The sequence below is a fragment of the Electrophorus electricus genome, chromosome 22 (assembly GCF_041902795.1).
Source record: "Electrophorus electricus isolate QZ-2024a chromosome 22, ASM4190279v1, whole genome shotgun sequence".
Classification (NCBI taxonomy): domain Eukaryota; kingdom Metazoa; phylum Chordata; class Actinopteri; order Gymnotiformes; family Gymnotidae; genus Electrophorus; species Electrophorus electricus.
Genome location: NC_137518.1, coordinates 13,679,199 through 13,692,500, shown reverse-complemented (window position 1 = coordinate 13,692,500; position 13,302 = coordinate 13,679,199). Strand labels below are relative to the sequence as shown.

Below are 13,302 nucleotides of genomic sequence, written 5' to 3'. Positions count from 1 at the left end.
GGGCAGAAAGTTTAGAAGCACTCCACTCCAGGATGCCGGATGGTTCACGTGGGAGAAGCCATTCAGCTTCCCACTAGTTGTGTTAGAACATCTCCATTTTGGAAAGAAGCTGGTATCAAGTTTGTTGGCTGAGTAAACAAGGGTTGGCCAGTCTTTGTTTGAGCTTGATCTGTGCTTCGGGCCTGCTGCTTTGTGCTAGTGTCATGAGGCTTTGCTTTCTTTGGAGGGTTGTTTATTTTTTCTGCGTGCTCAGGTTAGTTAGACACTTGGATTTCTTTCTTTGTTTCTTTTGTCTTTTTTTGTTTTTTGTTGTTGTTGTTTTTCGGGTCGGTCTGAAGTCACGCCGTCATGCTGATCCAAAGTAAAGTTAGGACCTAATCATCATTCAGCATGACAGGTGTAAGCGGCCAGTGGGAGCTCAGTGGTTGAGGTGCTTAGCTTGTGGTTGGGAGGTTGCTGAGTTGCCGCTGTTGGGCCCCTGAGCGAGGCCCGTAACCCACAGGTGCTCTTGTCTGGGTTTGAGCTGCCTGGCAGTATCCTAGCCCGATGGTGTGGTATTCTGTACCTCTGTTCTACTGTGTAGTATGATGATGAAGGGCAACTGCACTAGATAGTGGACAATGTCATTCCCAGGAAGTAAAAGTAAACTATACACACAGGTATATATTTTTTTATTTAGCTAATTCCCTCTCCATTCTTCAAAACTATGACACTCTTGAAAGAGGACAAAGGTGGATTCCAACTTACAGTTGACTAGTAATTGTATTGGCAGGCTAATAAGTACAGCTAGCTACAGCAGTACTGTTTCGTGCTAATGCTCACTCTAGGGTAGAATCTCAGAATACTAAAGCCTGGTTCCAGAGCCCAGAAATATTATAGCTTTCGAAAAGCCAGCTTATGTTTGTTTGTTTGTTTTTCAAAATTAGTGTTTTAGAACTGATTGAAGTCTTAATTAGTTCTAGCAGGTGAGGCATCGCAGGAATACGATGGCTATTTTGACGACAGACTGAGGCTTAGCGGTAGAACAGAGAGAGAACGAAGACTGAAAAGTTCTGCGTCGCGTCTGCTGCCTGTTAGCATTGAGCCCTCTGGGCTGGAATTGTTCAGGGTTCATCTGTCCATCATGCAGAATGTCTCTCGCTAACACGCTCGGTGTAATGGGACTAACATGGCTGCAACTAGCATCATGCTAACTGGCTAGAATGTGTAAGATAAAAACATAAATAGGGGTCAGTTATTAGCTATCTTTAAATAACAGTGTCTAGTAAAGGCTTGCTTGTCACAAATGTGAAAACTGAAATATATAAAAACACTGAACCACTCGTTAAAACATGAATTCATTGCTGGCAGTGTTGGAATTTTTTGTGTGGAGTAGTTCTTTAAAAAGAATAAAAATGTCTAAGCTTTACTGGGATGTTCCCATTTGAGGTCTGGGATGATTTCAGTCAAGCAGGGTAAGGGCATACTCTGGTGCTGTGTAACAGAGAGTCTCCTCATAGTGTTGCATGTGGAATAATTCTGCCCGGTGGAACAATAACCTCCAGATGTCTGCAGCAGGGCTGCGGGCTGACTAATGCCCAGGCGGGCCTCTCCTCGGCAGGGAAAGCACAGGAGCCAGCTGGCTGGGCTGGTTCTTCTGGAGCTGGGGGAGCTGAGGGCTATCCAGACAGCCATTTCACACTCACTGACTCCTGAATGTGCATGCGTGTGTATGCGTGTGTGTGTGTGTGTGTGTGTGTGTGTGTGTGTGTGTGTGTGTGTGTGTGTGTGCGCGTGTGTGCGCGTGTGTGTGTGCGTATATACCCACACAGAGGTACCCAGGTGCACACACACACACACACTCTCACACACACACACACACACACACACTGCAGTGTCCCACAGCATAGCAGGACTGTTCTGCTTTACTTTTCCACACCCTCCTTTGTAATCATTGAATTATTTGTTGGCCTGCCATCAGAATACGTCTTTTCATTAACCGTGTTGCTATGAGTCTGCGTATTCCAGTATTCCAGTGGTTCCGTTATGATGTGTTGGCCCGCTCAGAGCCTGGTGGTCAGTCGCTCGTAGGAATGCCATTCAGAGCCAGAGCAGAAGCTGATTGGACGAGTGCGCCCTATTATCAGAGTTGTCCCGGCATGTCAGTGGAAATGTTGCTATCTGCTGCTAAGAGGAAAATAGAGGGAAAGAGAGCGATGAAGGGGGGGGGGGGTGAGTGGATGAATGCTCTGTGTTAATGAACAGATCTGGGTGTAGAGAGATAAGCATTTTACCAGTGCCGGAGCACCCTGTGCCAGCGCTCTGCAGTAGCGCACACACACAGCGGAACGCTGGGCCCCTGCTGGAGAGCGCACGCTGAGGTCTCACGAAGGTCACACCCGAGCCCAGCGATGCTCCGCTTCACACCCGTACAGTAACCCCAGCTACTGCAGTTCCACGACGTGCCATACAATACGTGATTACTTCTCACAGAGCAGACAGGACAGGGCTTAGCAACAGCAAAACAAAGGCATACCGCACCTTGCAACAGGAAACGCATACTGTGCCTATTAATAGGAAACACATACCGTACCTTTAAACAGGAAATACAGTGTAATGCCCAACGAGGAGGTGTCATTAAAGTGCTTGAATTCTTGCTGGTGGGAAAAGGTTTTCAGAGGACTAGAACACTACAGTGCAGGACAGAAGGTCCTGTCTTGTCACCCCAGGATCAGAGTTTCGGAGACGGTCACCTTTTCCTTTATTTATTTGTTTGTTTGTTTGTTTGTTTGTTTGTTTGTTTGTTTGTTTGTTTTAAATTCACTTTTTACATTTTATTGCACCCATAAGCTTCTCTTTGATGTACCTGTACAACACACAGTTTCAAGCTCATTCCCCGGGGTCTGATTGTGGGAGGAATAGAAGTCTGATCTAAGATCAGATTCCTATCCTGGGTGTAGTGCTTTTAGTCACAAAAAACTGAAGAACTGATCTCAAAGCACTTTTATTGCACACACATTTAACACATTAAAAAAAACAAAACTTTGTGTGTGTGTGTGTGTGTGTGTGTGTGTGTGTGTGTGTGTGTGTGGGTTTAAAGAACAATGCTTCCTAAGAGAGAAAAGTATTGGCTAACTGTTTTCTCACAGAACCAATCTTAGTCAAGGAGCAAACCTAGCCTTACACCCGCATGCATGATGTCAGGGGTAATATCTCAGCTTCCAGACTCAACTTGATCTCCAACTGTCTCCTCTGCTGCTCGCTCATTCATTCTGCCTCTCTCTCTTTCTCTTTCACACCTCACACATTATTCTACCTGCCACCCTTGAAAAGCTCTCTCTCTCTTGCTCTCTCTCTCTCTCTCTCTCTCTCTCTCTCTCAGCAGAAGATACCAGCAAATGTTGTTGATGAGCCGAGGTGGAGCGGAAGAGATTTTTATCGGCGCTTCACACTTGCCCCCTCCTCTTCCTCCTCCTCCTCCTCCTCCTCCTCCACCCTTCGCGTCCCCTCCATTCTCTCCCTCTGCGGCAGTCATCCGCCCTACCATTCCCTGAGCCTGTCCCAGTCCCCTGCAGTCAAACCAAGCACACCATGGAAAATTAAAACAACAGGGAGTGGGGGAGGGGAGAAGCCCTGCTGCTCTCTCAGGTTTGGCTCACATCGAGAGACCTGCTGACAAACCCTGTTTATGTGGAATTGATAGGCTGACCGGACTGGAGGTACTCGAGCTGCCGGCCAAGGATGGGAACAGAGAGAGACAGAGAGGGAGAGATGGAGAGATGGAGGGAGAGGGAGGGAGAGAATGTCTGTACGTAAACTCACAAAAATGGAGTGCTGTGGTCCCTTGGCGGTGTATTGCTTGGACACATCTGGCCTGTGGAAAAGGTCTGTTTCATTAATAAATTGATTTTGGTTTCTAATTTTAATACTCTCTGTTATTATAGAAATGAATGATATGAGGCTTAATGTTCCATAATACGTTGCACTTGATACGTTCCGAACTCTGTCCTTTATTCTAGCTCGGTTGTCACCGCTTGGGTTGCGACGGTCTCCGTCTTCTCTCTGTGTCATCCAGAGACAACACTTCTGCTGTGTCGTGACCGGTGTTGCAGAGTTCCTGAAGTTGCGCGTGCTTTCTGAATGTGCACCACATTTCTGAAATGCGGCGCACGTCGTCATTTCGATGACTGGGCTTTGTGTATTTGTGGCACGATTTTTCATTTTTAGTGCAACGGGTGATCTCAGCCACCGCAAATATGGCAGCAAAGTTATTTAAATAAAATACCACGTGAGCTAGATATTGGTGTGCAGTACTGGCTAATATCAGTTCTTCTATTTATGCTTGTAGAGGGGTCTATTAACTAGCTAGCTAGCTGTGATCACCTGAGACCCGTAAATACTTACCTACTTCATAAAGAAAGGAAACATTTGTTTTCTTGGAAGGGAGGACTACTGAGTCTGGGACCCATAATCTGGTGCTGCATCCCTGCTCACCCACATATAAACTACAGTATATAACAGAAGTGCTCCTAATTCCACACGTCCTTTTGCTTTCCGCCCTCTGTTCAAAAGTTGATCTGGGGTACGAGAATGAAATATGAGCAAATATTAATGCTTGGTTATCTAGAAAATTTATTTCTTCTCCTCATCTGGATTCCTGTGAAGCCCTTTCAACCTTTAGATTTAAAATTAATTGATAGATAGAGAGCAAAAATAGAGTGAACGCAGGAGTGTAAAGTAAGGTACGGGCGTTAGGAATTCACAGATGGTGGCGTATGTCATGGGAAGGAACAGTGTAGGATTCCAACAAAAGATGCCAGCCCAAACACGGTCAAACAGACGAAGACGCGGACAGGACACAGTCGCCGCGGTGCCTGCCCGCGCGTCAAGACGTACGGCCTCTAAGACAAAGCGCGGAGGCATCGGACCTCCTGATGGGTCGTCTCCTCCCTCGCCTTAACCTCCGTCCACCTCGGGCGAGTTAGCCCGGAGTCGTGGCTGGCTGTATTTTGTCAGGCTGGCACAGGGCCCTTCGCTCAGGGAAAATGTCAGAGCGTGCGTCACTGTTGGGTCGTGTATGGCTGTGATTTGTCACACTGATTGGTCCTCTGAGTGCACACCCCATGCTGGCTTAATAAGCAGCCGCTCAGTCGCAGGTGTTCTCGTGCCAGGCGTAACTGGTTCTGTTGCCCCAACCTTGACGAAGGCGTGTGCCAGCGAAAGAGGGGCCAAGTGACGGTCGTGGGAGGAACAACGTTCGTTTGTTTCTCTGTTTTTGTTTCGGCTGGAGGTGCGGTAGCGACGTGTTTTCTCTCTTTGAGTCACGGTCATCTTGATTTTCCACCCAATTTCGTCAGAGTCGTGTCCCAGTGTAAAGCTTCTTCCTGAGTCGCCCCAGTCAGGACGGAGCTCTCTCTCCATGAGTCACCTGACCTGCCACCAGTGTCTGCGCCTCACTGTGCATCGAGGAGAATATTAAAGGCATGTCACCGTGAGCATGCGACCTGGTGTCTTACACAACAACAGCAACGGATGAACCCTGTTAGTCCTCCCCCGTTGTTAGGGACCTTCAGGGTCTGCACAAACATACACTGTTTCAAACAGCTGCATTTTATCATGTTGATTCCCAGAAAGGACTTTTATTCTGAGCTTTTCTGTTTCCACAGATCGCCCGAGAAGCCAGTTTCTACCCAAGATCCCACCACAATCACTACCCAAATCCCAGACTTATCGCATTCCCGCGGCGACACCAGAGAGGCTCTTCCACCAATGGACTGCGCCGACAGAAGAGAGACTGGGTCATTCCACCAATCAATGTGCCTGAAAATTCCAGAGGACCCTTCCCACAAATGCTTGTGAGGGTAAGTGATAACGTTTAGGGTCTAAAGTTTTGCCTCTTTAGTTTTCCCCTAAAGACTAATATTGGTATGAAGTGAAGATTCATTGTGGTTACTGACACGTGTAACATACTGTTATCTATAAGTGACCAACACGCTGCCTACCTGAAGGAGTAACCAGACAGAAGCACCCGTGTTCATGCCAGAATTTAGCTTGTACTTCTATACATATTCATGTCCAGCATCAGTGACCACATAGCAAGACTATTGGAGATTACTCAAAAGTTGTTAACACAACAGAAGCACAGTTTGGACACCAAGCAGCTTTTGGCTAAGCAACTACTTTTGGGGTAATGGGAAATTTGAATATATTAAATTTTTGCCCAACTATCACGTCAAAACCTTTTATGTTTTATGTGGCTCCAGCTGTGATATTCACAGTGAACTCACGACGTTAACATCTCGAGCTCAATTGCTTAGGGAAGATTTTAACAGCCAGCGTTCAATTATTAATCTCTTACTGAAAACAGTCATAGGGGATGTGTATTCTAATTCTACACAAAGCTTAGTGGGTGGAACTGGAAACTACTATAACTGAGAGAAAACAGGGAAATATTTTAAAACATCATTCTAAAGGGAGCTGCAAAACATCTCTTTTACTTCCTCAGAATGAATGAAAAACATCTGCCAGGTTACGCGCAAGAGCAGTAGCTCTCATAACTAACTTTACACTCTCAGCCTTTGGGTTATGATAGGCCAGAGTCCTGGTTCTCAAGTCTCCTAGAGACCCCAACGTGTGTCTGAGCAGCTGACCCTCCGGGCCCCGGGTCTCCTGAAGTAGCAGGGTACCGGGAGAGGTTGAAATGCACAGCGTCATGGATAAAGATCCTGAAAAGCCTCCATCCATCCATCCATCCATCCATCCAGACAGACAGACAGACAGACAGACAGAGCTCCGGGGAGTGCGTGGAGAGATGTCCCCAGAGTGATCTGTGATGGGGCCTTGGGTCTTATCTGCCTCACAGACAAACAGATTCATCTTGGTTTCCTCTAGAATGAGAAAACAAAGGAGAAGAACTACTTTAGATATTGAATGGTTCAATGTGGTCTGATGAATGGATTCTAAATATGTTCTGGGTGTGTTCTGGTGGATGTTCTATTTTTCTTTCTTTCTTTAATTATTGATTGTTCTCTCTCTCTCTCTCTCTCTCTCTCTCTCTCTCTCTCTCTTTTTCCCTTTTTTCTCTCTTTTCCCCTTGTTCTCAAAGTATCTTCTTCTCGGTTTACTTTTAGCAGTGGTCAGGTTTATTTTAATAGTAAAAAAATATAACATCAATAGAGAGCGCTAACAAACCTACAAATAACACACACACACACACACTCACACACACTCACACACACACACACGCATACACACACTCACGCACACACACTCACACACACTCACACACACACACACACACACACTCACACACACACACATACACACTCTCACACACACACACTCACACACACGCACACACACACTCACACACACACATTCACACACTCACGCACACACACACACTCACACACACATACACACTCACACACACACACACACACGCACACACACTCACACACACACATTCACACACACACGCACATACACTCACACACACACTCACGCACACACACTCACACACACACTCACACACACACACACACTCACACATACACATTCAGACACGCACACACACACACACACTCACTCACACACACTCACTCACACACACACACACACACACTCTCACACACACACACACACTCACACATACACATTCAGACACGCGCACACACACACACACACACACACACTCACTCACACACACTCACACACACACACACACACTCTCACACACACACACACACTCACACACAAACTCCAACCTGCTGGAGTGTGTTATCCGAGTGTGTGAAAGCTCCATTCTGTCTTATCTGTCCTTTAGCCTCTCATGCTGAGCCTTTCCTGGGACAACCTCATCCCCACCAATTCCTTCCTGCCCATTTGTACTGCTCAGATTACACACAGGGATTACAGCAATCTCAGTCCACACACACACACACACACACGGGCACATGTTCAATCCCAAAGACGCCAGATTAACCTCTAAAGCTCTGTCCACCCATCCACGGTGATGAAGCTTGCTGGTGTGTCTGGAGCTCAGTGTCACTGGGAGGAATGGTCTGATAACCACAGCCGCACCTTTGCCATCTAGGACGTCTGGTTCCAGAGCCGTCCTCCCTCTGTGGGGCTTTATGGGTAATGGATCCTATAAGACCTCGTTTTCACGGCCTGGGTTTATATAGCATTAATGTGCCAACACCCCACAGACTCACCTACAATATCAAATACATCCAAACACAACAACACGATGTTGTCAGGTAGTGATTTCAAGCCGGGCTAGGTAGTTTGGGCCTCACTCTGGCCATTTTAATAACACAACCAATTTGAAATTTGCTGTAACTAAGCTACTTGAATACAAGAATTAACTAATAAAACTAGACTTCATTTCTTAAAGGAATATACCAGTGTATTTCAGTCTAATCTATGTCTAAACCATATCAGTAATGTATAGATGATGAACATGGACATTTTTATGTGGATATAAAAGAACAGAAAAACTCCATGACTTAACACACACTTGCAATTGATGATTTATTTCTCAACACCTGCCCTTCAGATTTCTTTATGAATGCGTTTCTGTGATGCCATAGCTGACTGAGTCAAACATGAGTGCGTCATTGAAGAGTATTTATTAACGGCGAGAAGCAGAAGCTGTAAAGGCGCAGGAACCTTAATCAAAACTCAACCTGGATGGGAACTAAAAATGAGACAAAACCCAACAAACACAAAAACCATGATCAGGCTAACCGAAGACGAACCCACGTAGGCAACGACTGAGATAACGTACAAAGACTGACAACCAGGCGTCCAATCGCGGGCTTAAATAACAAGCTAATGACATAATAACGCGGGTGAAACCAATAACAGGTGTGGAACAATACAAGGGGGCAGAACAGAACGAAACCAAAACAGCAAAGCATGAGGAAACAAGACCAGGAAGAAAACAAAGAAAGTGCGTGGAAAAGCATCGCCATGGGAACCGCGACAGCAAGGAGGGGGCATATGTGACCGTTTGGAGTTCATGGGTTTATTCATTCCTTTCCAAGAACAGAAAAATGTTAAGGAATTATTATTATCTGTGGTAATCGACCATACCCTGCAGATGTGGTAGATACACTAGACTCAAACTGCTTAAATATACTTTTCGACTCTGAGAAACCACTATTACCCAGAAGTCATTGTAGCATGGAGAAGCAGTGGCACCTTCTCTCCGATTGGATGGAAAAGCATTTAAACTGCCAATCAGCTGTTCCGCACCTCCGGAAAAGTCGGAATAACCCGAGAGAGAGATAGTACATCCAGGGCATTCAGCTTCGGGGACGGACGTGGTTTTGATGCTGCTTTTCCTGACAGCTCCATCACACAGATCCTTTTCTGTTCTGACTTTTGGCCCTCACCAGCCGTCTGCGTGCAGCTCCAGACGCCTTGTTTGTTTATTTTTATTTATTTATTTGTTTTTTTGCCTCTTGCTTGTGCAGTCAACTTCTGTGTGGTCCAAGTGGGCAATTAACCTTTGGAGTGTAATTACTCCTTTTCCTCAGTGCAGTGGAGTCCTCCACACCCCCGTCTGAGGCTGGCTCAGACACTCTTCTCCCTAATCGGATGGAGAGAATGCGCAGCCCTGTCGTCTAATCTAATAAACGCTGCCACGTGCATTTATCATTGTTTGCACTTTGTTTATCCCCAATTACATCCAAAATAGAATTCCAATAAAAGCGCCCCCACCGCCGCTTCACCCAAATGAAAGCGGTGAATTCATAATTTACTGCCTGTTTCCAATCAATCGGCGCTCAAGCCCAGATAGTCCATTAACCGGGCGAGGAGCGAGGGAACACGGCACGCTGGCAGAAACAGCTGGATGAACAGAGCGGAGGATGAAACGCGGGGGCGATGGGGGGGTGGTGGAGCGAACTGGAACGCCAAAAACGAAGAGGATGGAGACTGTTCTGGAGCGAGAGAGAGAGAGAGAGAGAGAGAGAGAGAGAGAGAGAGAGAGAGAAATATGGGTGGAGAGGAAGGGAGAGAGGGGGAGACAGAGATGGGTGGAGATGGAGAGAGAGAGAGACGGGTGGAGAGAGAGAGAGAGGGAGGTGGGTAGATTTCCTCTACACCTTTTCCACCTTTTCTCCATATTACTCTTGGCAACAAAGCAAGGATTATATGCACTGAGAAGGAATGATATTGGAAAATGATGGAAAGAGGCATAAACATGACATCATGTCGGATGTAATCTCTCTCTCTCTCTCTCTCACTCACACACACTCACACACACACACACACCCACACACATGCACGCATTCACACTTGCCTTTTTATTTTCAAAGGCTAATAATTAAAGTGAGAATTAAAGAAGAGCATTTGGAGTATGAGCAGTCCTGACCCTAACTGCAAAAGCACCGGCCAGAACACTTTGAGTTTCCACCGAAAGCGCGGCTATCTGTGGGCTAAACGCCCACGCAGGGGCCCCAAATCCAGTTAGCATGGAAGCTGTGTGCTATGTGATTACAATTCCAGACCTCAAGCAGGATCTCACACGGCGGACATAATCAGATCATGCTCGCTCTCTGACTGAGGCCGTATGTAACCTGAAGTGTTGGTGCTAGTGTGGGTGTCCGGCTGCCGGAGCGTAATAGCGCGTGGAGAAGACTGCGGTCAGGGGTCACGTCTGCTTTTACTGTATTTTGAAAACAAGGACTTACACTGTAAGTGATTATAATTCATCAACCTGCCCTAAATGTCCACATGGCTAGCAGGTGAGCAGCCCATGCCTCCCGGTAATTACAGTAATATGGAACTTGTCTAAAAAGGGCAAAAGTTCATTCTCTTTGAATGTGCGAGTGGAATGAGGTAATGCAACACTGCTCCTGCTGCCATGTTTGTGTGTGTGTGTGTGTGTGTGTGTGTGTGTGTGTGTGTCTGTGGGAGGAGTAGGCTGCAGGTCTTTCAAAATGACATCGTTAAGAAGATGTTGACCGTACTTGGCTAAGATTTTGCTTGGCGTGGAAGAAAGTTTGTTTTACGGAGACTTGCTGGTGACCTTACAGAAAGCAGTCCATTAGCAAATTCTGTTCTGATTACACCCACATGTTGGCAGCTTATCTGTAGGCAAGTGTTTGTGTACGCGAATGAACTATCCACTTTACTAAGGTGACTTGAGTTTGTGTCTTATAATTGTAGAAAAGTTTGCTAATAATGGCAGCACTGACTAAAATTTGCACTACCGTCGTACACTCCAGCACAAATGTTGGTAAACTCTCCTGCCTAATAAGTCCGCTTATATCCTCGGGACTGTATTTGATAAGTCCTGCAGAATTGGTGCCAGTTCTATTTGCAGCGCTGTGCCTGCTCACGTCCCCCTGGTGTCTGAATACGGTACTGCGTGCTCGGCGGCTCTGTCCCCTTTTCACACCGTGTGTTTCTGAGCTGGTGTGTGGGCGTGAGAGAGAGAGAGAGAGAGAGACCATGCGGACGTGTGGGTGAGTGTACTACAAACTACAAAGATAGCGGAGATGGGTGTGGACTAACCACAGCTAATAGGGCAGAAAAAGTGCCCAAACAGCACAAATCTGCCCCTCGCCCCCCCGCCCGCCAACTGGTCCTCCCTCCCGCACACATCTTCTGCTTTTTGCCCTAATTACACGTATTGCTTTTCCCCTGTCGGCAGGTCCCCGGGGGAATGCTCCGTTGCCCACACGCACAGTGGTACGGGACTGAAAGCAGTCAGTAGACTGCAGGCAGCGCTGTATCCAGGGTCGTCCGGCCTTCATCGGAGGGCGGAAGGAGCTCTGGCCTTTCCTTCCCCCATTTACGCACGCCGTACACGGCCGAAGTCGGCTGCGCCACACACCCCATAAAGGCTCCATTTGCGCTATTGTAAAGGCCGGCAAATTAAAGTCACCGTGAATGTGTGCGGGAAGACGCATTAATGCCATAAAAACCTAGCTACCACATCCAGTGCCGGGCTTCTGTCTCTCTCTCGCTCTCTTTTAATTGCTTTACTAACGCTATAATTGGGTTTGTGATTCAGTTCTTAACTTCCATTAATATTAATTCGTTTTCTAATTATCTCATTTTAATACCACTCTATTCCTCGTACCACCGATGGGGAGAGAGCTTGAGATGGTAGCAAGCGTGCATGCCGTGATGCGCGCGCAGCGCGCATGCAGCATCGACTGGCGATCAATTATGCAGCATTCTGTTCAATAATAACCGAATGGCTGCATGATCTATTACCAGTTGCCGGCCCACTGCGTCACTCAGGCATCTGTCAGCACAAAGTTGCTGCTGCCATGTTTTACTGGTTATTATAACGGAGTGATCACAACCGATATCACGCGCGCGCATCTTAGTCCAGAGGTCACATGAGAGCATGCCAGCAAAGCTCTGGCCAAGGCTGCATGGGCTGCGGTCATCCACGTTCCGGCACAGTCAGACCCTTAACGGCTTCGTGAGCGGGTGACCTGAGATTCATTTGAAAACAAACTGAACCGTCGGCCCAGACGGAGAGAGCGCGTTTATGAAACCACCTGTGAAAATGTAAAAGACAAGATCAATTATACATATCATTTATATTTATAGATATGTATAATATACAACAGATCTATATTTACATTTTGTTTTATATTTATTGGATAAACATGAATTTCCTGTATTTACTGGGCACTTTCATTTTTTTTTCCGAGGGACTCGCAAAATTAAAGTGCAAATTTCCTACCACATATGACCTGGGGTTATAGCAGGTAGAGATGACGTGTACGTCTGTGATGCGTTGTAAACAGTGTAAACAGGTCCAGCTGTGGCAGACGAGTGCCGGGATGTTCTCAGGCTGCGGGCTGCAGGCATTTTGTTCCTGCGTTCGTGCTGTCGGCTCACTCCATCTTCTCCACGTCCGCGTCGTCTACCTCCGAGGACGCCGCGGTGAATCCGTGCGTTTTTGATTCGATTTGCGGTGCGTCTGTGCCGACGTTCTGTCTCCCTTCATCCTCACCCACCCTCTCCCCTTCCTCTCGGAAGAGTCTTTGTTCTTCCTTTCGTCTTCTACTTCTTTTTTTGTTCTTTTCCCTCTCTCTCTCTCTCTCTCTCTCTCTCTCTCTCTCTTTTTTTTTTTTAATCAGCACACACTCCCTTCTTTTCAGCCCGCGCGATGGATCAAAACAACTTTAAGGGGCGAGACGGAGATCGATCACGTTGGCAAAAGATCCGTGCAGCTGGAGGCCCGTCGATGGAGCGGTGCTGGGCGGAGGATTAAAGCCTCGCTGCTCCGGTGCCACGCACACACACCGCCGCGTGTCTGCGGCACGTTTAAACAGCCCATGTTTG

The 13,302-nt window shown here is 46.9% G+C and overlaps 1 protein-coding gene across 2 annotated transcripts in view; it reads left to right on the top strand.

Moving 5' to 3' along the window:
- Positions 1-13,302, top strand: part of cdh4 (cadherin 4, type 1, R-cadherin (retinal)) — a 172,688-nt gene that overhangs the window by 106,120 nt on the left and 53,266 nt on the right. For both annotated transcript variants that reach the window (XM_081705702.1, XM_027023334.3), the window contains exon 5: positions 5,646-5,840. In XM_081705702.1, the coding sequence (XP_081561828.1) occupies positions 5,646-5,840 (195 nt within the window). The remainder of the gene's footprint in view (positions 1-5,645; positions 5,841-13,302) is intronic.